At 35.7% G+C, this 13052-nt stretch overlaps 1 protein-coding gene across 1 annotated transcript in view; it reads left to right on the plus strand.

Annotated features, from left to right (window-relative positions):
* Nucleotides 1–5845, plus strand: part of LOC136025994 (mitogen-activated protein kinase 1-like) — a 48633-nt gene extending 42788 nt beyond the window's left edge. Inside the window, exons 6-7 of the mRNA XM_065702136.1 lie at nucleotides 203–391; nucleotides 5403–5845. Coding sequence (XP_065558208.1) covers nucleotides 203–391; nucleotides 5403–5543 — 330 coding nt within the window. The 3' untranslated portion in view covers nucleotides 5544–5845. The remainder of the gene's footprint in view (nucleotides 1–202; nucleotides 392–5402) is intronic.
* The last annotated feature ends 7207 nt before the right edge of the window (nucleotides 5846–13052 follow it).

The following is a 13052-nucleotide window of genomic DNA, read 5'->3' on the forward strand; positions in this document are numbered from 1 at the left end:
AAAGAGTAGGGGTTTCCCTGTCTGTTCCTTCAACGAAAATTTGGAAAAAATATGGCTGAAAATGACGTCTAATGGTATGACACTGTATGTCCCTTGATTTTTTTATTTAAGTTTTTGTATCTGATTTGATTTTTTTAATGCACTTTACACTAATAATAATAGTCTATACTAAGATAATGATTTAAATCAAATTTTATTTAAGGCTAGAAGTTACCTTCAATCACTGCCTGTAAAACCGAAGGTACCCTGGTGTAAACTTTTCCCAAACGCTGATCTAAAAGCTTTAGACCTGTTGGACAGAATGCTAACGTTCAATCCACATAAGAGGATAGTTGTTGAAGAGGCATTAGCTCATCCTTACCTGGAACAGTATTATGACCCCGCTGATGAGGTAGGCATTCCAGTATTGCTTTCATTGTATGATAATTTTATTAGAATGGGGTTATGGTCGAACAGGTACGTACGTTTGAATTTGTTCCATGGGTATGGGGGGGGGGTGTGAGTGTCAAAAATAAAAGCTAACAATAGGTAAAGTGTGTGAGTGACTTGTGTAGTTACAGGAAAGTGTTAGACTCTTCGAATTCAAAGGTGATATTGACCCAAAGGCCTGAAAAAGAACAAAGAAAGACCAATCCTTGGTTTTCGCAAGAATTTCAAACAGCTCATCACACTGTGATTTTTTAAATGTGTACTATGGATTCGTGACATGATTGTTTTTTATTTGTTGTTTCTTTTTAATGTTTATGTCAGTGTTGCAGCGAGCTGCAACCAAGTAAAGAGTGAACCACTGCCCATAGTAAATAAAGTGTAAAAAAAAATTTTGAAAAAAAAATACTGCCTGGGGTAAAAATGCCATTTCCAGCTGATTCTGGAATGTTAACTATTATCTCGAGTAATCTTAATACTAATGTGTTATTTTGAAGCCAAATTTATTGGAATATCGAAAAAGTAAAATAAAACCTCCCGAAAGTTACGTCAGATGGAAAATACACCGTTGGAATCACCATTACTGAAAACCCCAGATAGCAAAATTACAGGCCCCCTCCCTGAACATTAAGAAGGTCACTTTGTACGCGGAAAGTACTGATAACCCTTTTTTTCTTCGCCACTAATGGAGAATTAGAGAGCCTTTGAATTTATTAAAGAGCCTCATTTAGAAACCTATTTTTGTAACTGATTACTTTTTAAAAATTTGACTTCACTGTGTAACGCCCTACTCGCGGGGATGAAAAATAAAGAAGAAGGAGATACAGAAGAGGCACTTCAATCTTTCTATACAAAAAAGTAATTTTCCTTATTGTTCAAGGTGGAAGACTGTAATTGTCCTGTATAGGGTTTTATTAGATGGGATTCGAATGGTGCGATTTTAATTTCTAATGATTTGCTCTCAAACAAGAGCTAAGAGCTCATATGGCACTTGTGACGAGGCAAGAAGAGCTAAGAGATCATATGGTATGAGCTCTTGCAAAATTCTCATGCAAAGCTCATAGAAAAGTCTCATGCAAAGCTCATAGAAAATAACGAAACAAGAGCTAAGAGCTCATATGGCACTTGTGTCGAGGCAAGGAGCCAAGAGCTCATATGGTATGAACTCTAACAAAATTCTAAGAATCAATAGATTGATTTAAAAGGAAAATAAGAGGCTTTGCCGGTCAGGATTTAAAATAAGAGCTCTGAGTCACGATGCCCTTCTAAATATAAAAATTCGTTAAGATCCGATCACCCACTCTTATGTTATAAATACCTAATTTTTTCTAATTGTTCCTCTCCCTTTAGCCCCCCAGATGGTCGAATCTGGGAAAACGACTTTTATCAAGTCAATTTGTGCAGCTTCCTGACACGCCTACCAATTTTCATCGTCCTAGCACGTCCAGAAGCACCAAACTCGCCAAATCACTGAACCCCTCTCCCAACTCCCCCAAAGAGAGCGAATCTTGTACGGTTCCGTCAATCACGTATCAAGGACATTTGCTTATTCTATCCACCAAGCTTCATTCCGATTCCTCCACTCCAAGTGTTTTCCAAGATTTCCCCCTCCAACTCCCCCCAATGTCAAAAGATCTGGTCGGGATTTGAAATAAGAGCTCTGAGACATGAATTCCTTCTAAATATCAAATTTCATTAAGGTCCCATCACCTATTCGTAAGATAAAAATACCCCAGTTTTCACGTTTTCCATCCGGTTTCCCCCTCCAATCTCCCCAATGTCACAGGATCTGGTCGGAATTTAAAATTAGAGCTTTAAAGCACAAGATCCTTCTAAATATCAAATTTCATTAAGATCTGGTCACCCTTTCGTAAGTTACAAATACCTCAATTTTCAAAATTACTCCCCCCCCCCAACTCCACCAAAGAGAGCAGATCTGTTCCGGTTATGTCAGTCACGTATCTTAGACAGGTTTTTATTCTTCCCATCCAGTTTCATCCTGATCTTACCGCTTTAAGTATTTTCAAAGATTTCCGGTACCCTCAACTGCCCCCTCCCCCAGTTACGCTGGATCCGGTTGAGATTTAAAATAAGAGATCTGAGTTACGAGGTCCTTCTAAATATGAAATTTCATTAAGATCCGATAACTCCTTCGTAAGTTGAAAATACGTCATTTTTTCTAATTTTTCAGAATTACCCCCCCCCCCCCCCAATAGAGCGGATCCGTTCCAATTATGTAAATAACGTATCTAAGACTTCTGCTTATTTTTACCACCAAGTTTCATCCCGATCCCTCCAATCTAAGCGTTTTCCATCATTTTAGGTTCCCCCACCCCAAACTCCCCCCAATGTCACCAGATCCGGCCGCGACTTAAAATAAGGGCTTTGAGACACTATATCCTTCTAAATATCAATTTTCATTGAGATCCGATCACCCGTTCGTAAGTTAAAAATACCTCATTTTTTTAATTTTTCAGAATTAACCCCCCCCCCCTCCAAATACCTCAAAGAGAGCGGATCCGTTCCGGTTATGTCAGTCATGTATCTAGGACTTGTTCTTATTTTCCCACCAAGTTTCATCCCGACCCCTCCACTCTCATTGTTTTCCAAGATTTTAGGTTTCCCCCTCCCAACTCCCCCCCCCCAATATCACCAGATCCGGTCGGGATTTAAAATAACAGCTCTGAGATACGATATCCATCCAAACATCAAATTTCATTAAGATCCGATCAACTGTTCGTAAGTTAAAAATACTTCAATTTGTCTATTTTTTCCGAATTAACGGGGGCCCCCCCCCCACTCCCGCCCCAGATGGTCAAATCGGGAAAACGACTATTTCTATTTAATCTGGTCCGATCCCTGATACGCCTGCCGGATTTCATCGTCCTAGCTTACCTGGAAGTGCCTAAAGTAGCAAAGCCGGGACCGACAGACAAACCGACAGAATTTGCAATTGCTATATGTCTCATGGTTAATACCAAGTGCCATAAAAACGTGTTCTCCCAAATTAAGAACCGAAAATCGAGTCTCTCGAAAAATGTTCCTTAACCAAGATTCGAACGTGGATTATCACGGGTACAACAAAGGGTCGAAACAACTAGACCTTCATTTAATGTTTGGCAGGATTTTGCTTTCTCCAATTACTCATTTATTATGTGCAAAAATTCATGACATTAAGATAGCCTAGCACTCAAAGTTCTATCAACACTGGATGTGTTTCTTTTTTGTGTTGTTTTTAGATATAAATCTACATAAAAGCATGGTGATGTGTTTCGGAGCTCTGAATTAATCAGTTGTGGAGATGGCTATACTTTTCTGCACCCCCTCCCCCCTAGATTTTGATAGATACAGTATTTCCATTGAAAAATACTACTTTTTGGTATTTTCATTAAAAAAAAACTGCCCCCCCTAGCTATTGAAAAGAAATTTTCTCCCTTGCCTCTTCTAAATCTTTGTGTACTCAAGCCACAAGTCAAGCCTAGAACTAGACTAGCTGCTAAAACTTGCTTAGTTCTTTTAGTCAGCAGATGATTTACAAAGTTGATTAAGAGGAATGAGAGAGGTAGTATACAAGGAATGACAGGGGTAGTATATAAGATTGGGGACTGTAATTCTCAGGTTTATGTTATTTGACCAGGGAGAGTATTACGGTACCCTTTTCATCCTTTCTAGTCTATTCCCCCTACAGAACTGTCACCCAAAGTTCGATTTTTGGGTACCATAACATTTTATGTGCATCATGGCGCTTTATGAGGGCGTGATCAAGGAAATGCTCTCTCTCCCTTCGCCCCTCTCTCTCTCTTCTATACTTCCCGTAGAAATTGAATTTGTTTAATCAAGAAGCAGTGTGTTTCGACATTTAAAGTGTGGAGATCCATAGCTTTTTTTAAGGCAAATACGGTTGCATTTTAATAGTAAGGACACAGAGAAGTGAGTGAATATGATTTTTTACCTTGGAGATTTAAGCTCTACTAGATTATCTTTCAGGGAAACTATAAAACGAAATTTTCATTGCGTTTGAAATCAGAAAATAGTTCAGATTCACTCATGTTCGGTGTGTCAAAGTTTACTTTTAAATTTGAAATACATTTGGTCTACTGGAATATAACTAAATGCAGTTCTTTTTTAAGTAGTTGCGCATTTCTCTTTTTTTTTAAATCAAGTGCCTCGTCGGCAGTGTTGCAGTGTGCATCTTTTGTCCATTTCAAAAGAAACTACAATTAAGCAACCAATTGGTCCAGCCATGTCAAAGATGGTCGGAAACTATCAGATAATCATCTTCAGATAAAATGAGATTTATTGGATTCTCACTTAAAAAACGCGTCGAGTTCCCGTTTTGTCAAAACAAACTCACCTAAAATAAAGTCATAATTGGTACTACAATAGTAAATTAATAAAATAAACCCAATAGTAAATAAAAGAGAAAATGTAAGAAATGAAGAACTAGTCGAAATAAAAAATAAAGAAAAGGATAATTATGTATAGCAAGAGTGACATCTGAAAAAAATAAATAAAAAACCATCAAAACGCTTAAATTCAATAAAATTCGAAACAGAATAGAAAAGCGATGGTAGATTGAAAAGGAGAAAATGCAATGCATTAAAAAGAATGAAAAAAGGTGGCAAAATAAAGAGTACATCCTTTACGAGGAAGAAGAGCTCGCTCAGTGAAAATTTATGTAGGAATGATTACCGGATTATGATCCGCTGCCGTTTTAGCTCCTGTGCCTTTTTTCAAAGTAAAATATTTTTTTTTCAGGACAATTATAATAAGATTTTGTTCATCATTGTTCTTTAATATAATTTATGTGGAGAAATGTCCCACTAAATCTCGTATCATTTCTTTATTACTGGAAGCAAAACTAAAGATTGTAAGCATATGTTTTAAGGGGTGACCCCTCATCCTGCGTATGTGTCTATTTTCAGTAAATGACTGCACCTTGTTCATTAAAATAATGAATATGACCTTTTTTTCAGCCTGTTGCAGAAGAGCCTTTTAAGTTCGAAACAGAATTAGACGACTTGCCCAAGGAGCGACTCAAGGCGTTGATTTTTGAAGAAACTATTATCTTCGAGCAACGAAACCAAAGGGAACATGCCATGGCTGTGTGCCATTAAGCATAGTTTTGTGCACGGCAAGGAACATGGCTGTGTGCCATTGTGTCGTGAAAATTTCGTTTTTTATTTATGCTCATTATTTTATATTTATCGATTTGAGGCAAGGGGTATATTGGAAATTTTTGAATTAAGAGCACTGATAGAGAATGGAATTATCCTTCTTCTCCGTTTTTAATTTGTTCATAACATCTTTTTTAATGCCTCTAGTTTGTGTTGATACTCCTCTCCCGAGCAGTAAAAAACTTGTCCGGGTACCAAAAATACACACTAAAAAACTTGTCCGGGTACCAAAAATACACACTAAAAAAAAAGCTACCAGTCCATGACACACTTCCTAATCACCCCCAATAACCTTACAGCGAAGCATGTATTTCTACATATTCCATTCATAGCCCGAAGGCCGTAATTAATGATTTAATATACCCCTCCCCTCCTCAAAAATCAGAATGGTACCATCTCTTATACTCTCTCCAAAGCACAAAAAATGTCGACCGGATCGTAGTATTCGTGCCTCACGCCAAAGCTGTGCAAATGTATCAATTTAATGATTCTGAATTTAGATTCGTCGGTAATGAAAGTGACGAGGGTCCTTTTCACCGTCAAGGTTTATTTGACAAAATGATCAGTTTAACACTGCGTGTTCTGTGAATAGCTGAGGGACAGTAACACTTCTGACTTGTGCTACTTATTACTGAGAGGCATACTCTATGAAATCAAATACACTAAAATTTAACTGCACGAAAAGAAATTCATAGCTGCTAATGTGCCGCGGTAAAAATTTAATCAGAAGTTAAACCTCTAGATAGAATAATTTTGTGATTTTTTTTTATGGAGCGTACTTTTAATTACTCTTTCGCCGCTAAGGATTTAACAAATTTAATAAATTTTAAATTTAATAAATTAAAAAAAATTTTAATTTTAAATTTATTAAATAAATTTAGTAAATTTTAAAATTAATGATTTAATTTTTAAGAATTTAATAAACAATTTAACGCCAGTTCAGGTAATTAAATCCGGTTAAATGTGCCGCGATGAAAGATGTTAATGTAAATAAGCTAATTTTTGTTGCCTTTGTACAAAATAAAAAGGTTGAACGAACAGTGCTAGTTATGATAAATTAAAAAACATTATTTATTAACGCTCTCACTTTTTATTTAAACTTTCCAAGTTAGCCTCAATCTGATTATACAGAAGTTGTTAGAAAGAGGTGCTCAACAATTGTAGTAGGCTATAGTATAGTCAACTGTGCCAATCAGTAACTAGGTTGTGACGAACATGGAGATTTGGAGTGCTTCTGAATAAACGGGCAGGTAAAATTTTGTAATTTAAAATGTTTTCCGGAATTGACTATTATCCTTTATGTTTTTCATAACCTGCTTCTACCTGCCATTTAGAACCAGACTTATTTTACGACTATATTTTCGCTACGTGGTGCGACTAATAAATTGGTCTGTCGTCCCACCCCTGCGTTCCTCTTTCTTAAAAAAAAAGAACTTTCCAAATAGAAACATTAGAGATGGATTCAAATCCACCCTAATACACAACATAACTTAGTGGTATGTTTCACCAGGTCATATAGCAGTATATCATGATAACCAGATAATATTCAAAACTAGTACATGTATCCTACTGCATGTTTCAACCTAGGCGTACAAAATACTCTTTTTGAGTTTTTTTTAAATAAATAATATCACATTGTATTGGAAATGATATAGTTTTATTAAATAATGTGGGGATGATTTCCTACCCCTGTCAAAGGGCTTAAAATGACCATTTAAAGATACTCCACGGGGACTTTGACACTTTAGCTCTTGTTCATTACACTACTTTTAAGGAAGCTTACATATAGTATGCAGTCGTTACTAGCGTAAAAAATGTTTTTTTTCAGTTTTTGCTGTTTGCCACTATATAGATAGTGCCAAAGACAGGACAAGCTCTTCACTAAAAAGAGATTGACGTATATTAAGTACAATACTAAGCAATGAGGAATTTTGCCTGTTGAAATACACGTCTCTTTCGCAAGTTACGTCAAGATAAAATATTTACTATATTCTACATCTATTAGGAAGATTTCGTTTCGAGCTTAAACTTTACCATAGCAAAAAGAAGATAAAATTAACCACACAGGGGATGCTGTGACGTGGATGCCGTTTCCACCGTCACAAGCCGTGTCCAAGTCAAGTTCTTTCGATTTTATATATATATATATATATATATATATATATATATATATATATATATATATATATATATATATATTTACTTATGCTTGTTTGACGTAAAATTCGAATTCGGCAACCTTGCTATGATAGAAGTTTTTAAAATAAAATTCTATTCTATTTCAAGCGGACGCGGATCTGTCTCATCTTTCCTTAAATCTCAAGCTCTTTGCGACTTCCTCCATAATTTTTTCACATTTTTCATGTGTTTGCACTATTTGATGTGATTTTCTTGAATTGTTGTCTTCCTCAAAATTTTTTTCCATTGCATATGTTTGGAACCTTTGGTTCAAACCATATGGAAAAGGGCTGAAACATAGATATTATTTAGGATTAGGTCATCTCCTTTCTAAAATTTTCTTATAATAGGGTTTAATTTGTATCCTACTTTTTCAGAACAGTAAAAAATTTAAGACACATTAGGCTGTTCCTGATCGTAGAACAATTCCAATACAAAAGGAAAGTAATTTGAGTTAGTGTATCGATGTGTCCTTGTAGAATCCGATTTCAGTGTCCATTAAAAATGTCATGTATGTTGTCTGTTTCGCCAAGAATATTTTTTCATTCCTTATTTCCATTGCATATATAGACTAAGTGTTTTCTGAAAAGTTTTGCAATAATGTATCTATTTAAAAATAAATAAAAGTCTTTTAAGTGTATTAATGCAGATTATCAGCTTTAGTCTTTTCAGGCACTATGCAATGGATTAATTTAGTGAGTGGGAGGGTATGTGTGTTATTTTAGGGAATTACATAAATAAGGTAATTGTTTCAAGTATATATCTGTATAAATATATATATATATATATATATATATATATATATATATATATATATATATATATATATATATATATAAATGCACACAAATACGAATTACATAGGTTACAGTATTCTTTTTTTCCTTTTTTATGGCACTTGGTATTAACCAAGTGACATATAGCGATCGCAAATTCTGTTGGTCTGTTTGTCGGTCCCGGTTTTGCTACTTTAGGCACTTCCAGGTAAGCTAGGACGATGAAATTTGGCAGGCGTATCAGGGACCAGACCAGATTAAATTAGAAATAGTCGTTTTCCCGATTTGACCATCTGGGGGGGGGGGGGGGGGGGGGGGGGGCGGTTAATTCGGAACAAATAGAACAAATCAAGTATTTTTAACTCACGGACGGGTGATGGGATCTTAATGAATTTTGATGTTTGGAAAGATATCATGTCTCAGAGCTCTTATTTTAAATCTCGACCAGACCCGGTGAAATTGGGAGGAGTTGGAGGGGGAACCTAAAATCTTGGAAAACGCTTAGAGTGGAGGGAGGGATCGGGATGAAACTTGGTGGGAAAAACAAGTAGAGGTACTAGAAATGTAATTGAAATAACCGGAACGGAACTGCTCTGTTTGGGGGAGTTGGGGGTGAGGGTTAATTCTAAAAAAATAGAAAAATGAGGTATTTTTAACTTACGAAGGAGTAATCGTATCTTAATGAAATTTTTTATTTAGAAGGACCTCGTAACTCAGATCTCTCATTTTAAATCCCGACCGGATCCAGCGTCATTGGGGGGGGGGGGCGGAAATCTTGGAAAACACTTTAAGCGGAGAGATTAGGATGAAACTTGGTGGAAGGAATAAAAACATGACTGACATAACCGGACTAGATCTGTCCTTTTTGGTGGAGTCGAGGGGAGGGGAGGATTAATTCGGAAAAATTGGAAAAAAATGAGTTAGGCCTATTTGTAACTTACGAACGGGTAATCAGATCTTAATGAAATTTGATATTTAGAAGGATCTTATGCCTTAGAGCTCTTATTTTAAATTCCGACCAGATCCGGTAAAATTGGGGGGAGTTGGAGGGGGAAACCGGAATTCTTGGAAAACGTGAAAATTGAGGTATATTTATCTTACGAACGGGTGATCGGATCTTAATGAAACTTGATATATAGAAGGATCTTATGTCTCAGATGCTCCATTTTCAATTCGAATCGGACCTGGAGACAAAGGGGGTTGGAGGGGGAAAACAGAAATCTTGGAAAATGCTTAGAGTGGAGAGATCGGGATGAAACTTGATGGGAAGAATAAGCGTAAGTTATAGATACGTGATTGACATCATTGGAACGGATCTGTTCACTTTGGAGGAGCTGCGGGGGATGGTGTTGATTTGAAAAAATTAAAAAAAAATTGAGGAATTTTTAACCTAACAACGGGTGACCGGATCTTAATGAAATTTGATATTTAGAAGGAACTCATGTCTCAGAGCTTTTTTTCAAATCCCGACCAGATCTGTTTACATTGGGGGGGGGGGGACCGGAAATTTTGGAAAATGCTTAGAGTAGATAAATGGGGATGAAACTTGTTGGGTAGAATAAGCAAATGTCGTAGATACGTGATTGACGTAACCGTAAAGATCCACTCTATTTGGGGCAGTTAGTGGGTGGGGTTCAGTACTTTGGCGAGTTTGGTGCTTTTGAACGCGCTAGGACGATGGAAATTGGTAGGCGTGTCTGGGAGCTGCACAAATTGACTTGATAAAGTTGTTATCCCCGAATAGACCATCTGGGGGGCTGAATGAAGAGGAAAAAGTAGAAAAAATGAGGTATTTTCAACTTACGAGTGGGTGATCAGATCTTAATGAATTTTGATATTTAGAAGGACATCGTGACTCAGAGCTCTTATTTTAAATCCCGACCGGCATTAAGCCTCCGATTTTCCTTTTAAATCAATCTATTGATTCTTGAATTTTGCTACAGCTCATACCATATGAGCTCTTGGTTCGTCCGGCCTCGTCACAAGTGCCATATGAGCTCTTGTTTATTTATATTTTGTGACCTTTAACTGCTAGCAGTTTGTAAAAAAAAAGGAGAAAAAAGATTGAAATCCTGAGAAGGGTCAGCTGTCTCCCTCCTCCTCCTCTCTGTAGATGTCTTTGAATGTGTGTGCATGTTTTTTGTCGTTTTTTTTTTTTACATTGTGATCGTAGTACTTTTCAGTCACTTGATCTTGGATAAAAAGGGGTCATGGAAATTAAAATCAGTCGTGTTCCTAACATCTTTAAGGCCGTGGTATCTAAGTTTTAAAGTAATATAAGATTATTTTAAAACTGGTCTAATGAATGAAAGACATGATTTTTCTTCTATTGCTTCATTTTGTAGCTAAAAAAAAAATATTAGACAGTTTCTTAGACAATACTGCCTTTACAGTCATAAATCAAATGAAACTATGTAGATACGTGAATAGAGGGTAAAGCATATCTTAGAGGTCGCATTATTTCGTATTTGATAACAGAAGCTTTTTTTTTTTAGAAATTTGAGCGTATTTTCTTCCTTTTTACATTTCCTGTCATATTCTTTGGCCTAGGTTTCCGATTACAGTTTTCGAAGGCACCTGCATTGTTTTGCATTTTTGATAAAAAAAAAAAAAAATCTATAGCAAGTATTGTCTATTGCAAATATCTAAGCACTGAAAATTAAATTGAATGGATGTTTATACAGATATATACGTATAAACATAGGGGTTATTGGGTTTTCCGAGGGAGGGGTCCTGAAATTCCGAGAATTTTCATCTTTTAGCCTAGGGACTAATTTTTTTTCTTAGTGCTCCTTAGAATATATCTCGAGAGGTTGAACCCCCTCTACCCCTTTTTTCCTATCTGCAGGTATTTCTAGCAAATGCGACAAACAATCCTTATTGGTTGAAGCTTTTAATTTTGGGTGCACTTTTGCGACTCCCTAAATATTTGGCCCTTTTGTCCTCCATTTTGAATAACTGGATCAGCGTCTTTTCGAAAGGGCACACTCTTGATTCACTGTATCCCAATCCTCGGAATTCTGTGACCGAATGTTGCAACTTCAATTGTTACTTCAACTAACTAAGTAGGAGGACAGATGCGTCATATGGATTTTTCTAAAGAAAGAGGATCTAACGCTAAAGTTGCATTTTACGACCATAACTTTGCAAAAAATTCTTAGCAATTTCTTAAACCAAACTTGAGGAATGCCCACTCCCCCTCCGTGCATATATGTAAATAAGTACGGATATATTTCTAGCTGGTGCAAATTATCTTATTACGAAAAGCTAAAGAGCTTTATTTTTCTTTAAATCTACAAAAATGAATCACAAAGGAAATAAACACTACAATTTGGCATAAGCATTGCCTGAGCTAACTAAAGAAACAATGAACAAGTAAAGAAAATTCAAAAGTAGGTTTGTCAAAATTGACAAAAACAGAACTTAACATACATCAAAATAAAAGTATATAATTACAAAAATGGAACAATTTTCATATGCTTCTAATCTTACATGATTAGCAAGATTGACACAACAGATAGACACAGAGGAACTTTCAAGAGTTTATACAATAAATAAATGAAACTAAGAAGTTGAAAATGGGCCGTGTTATGTTAAATTTAATAGTGAAAGCCATCAGAACTGATCACAGACTGACACAGTTGACTCGACGAATATTTTAAAATCGAATTTCGGTTTAATGGCAAATCCAAAAATGCTTGTGATATGCCTGATTAAAATTCTAATAAGAAATATATATTCGCTGTATTGTATATGCAAAATGTTTCTGAAACGATACTTATATCTTTCCGATGGGGGGAGGGAGTCAGAGTCAAGGGGATTTTCCTTAAAGATAACAAACGTTTGGTTTTCTATGGTGTGTCTAATTTATTTAAATAAATTTGTTAAACAAAATAGATTGATATAGAGTTAAGATTTATTCAAACCCGGCCATCCGTAATGCTAACAACTTCACTGTATTAAAATTGTCTCGAGTCAATAGCTTTATCTTATACTTAATCAATTAATCAATTATTAATAAAGTCAATACTTTATCTTAGGCTTAATTTTATCACTCTGCATCATTAATTATCAATTAAAAGATCCCAATTGTCAAAATAGCTTACTAATAAAAGCAGTATAACATAGAGACGTCACGTTTAAAGCTTGACATGCCGTTTACAAAGTAAAAATTGTCATTTTTCTATTTTATTTTTCATAATAAAATATCAGATCTACATAGGAGATCACCTTGAGTGCGATAATTCAAACAGCCTTATGTCAGAACTGTTGGAGAAATGAGATCATAGCTTGCATTTTTAAGCTTATCGTGATTTATTGATTGGCTCAAATTTTTTGCCCTATTTTATTTGCGTCTCAGAATCTTCTAAAAAGAAACTTGTATTTTTAAAAATGCCTTGTATCCCGTATTCTCGCCTATGGAAATTATTTCACAATGGATTTTTTGCGACTTAAACTGATCCTGCATCATCTCGAACGTCTGGAAAAATTAGTT

This window comes from Artemia franciscana, chromosome 4, assembly GCF_032884065.1.
Source record: "Artemia franciscana chromosome 4, ASM3288406v1, whole genome shotgun sequence".
Lineage (NCBI taxonomy): Eukaryota > Metazoa > Arthropoda > Branchiopoda > Anostraca > Artemiidae > Artemia > Artemia franciscana.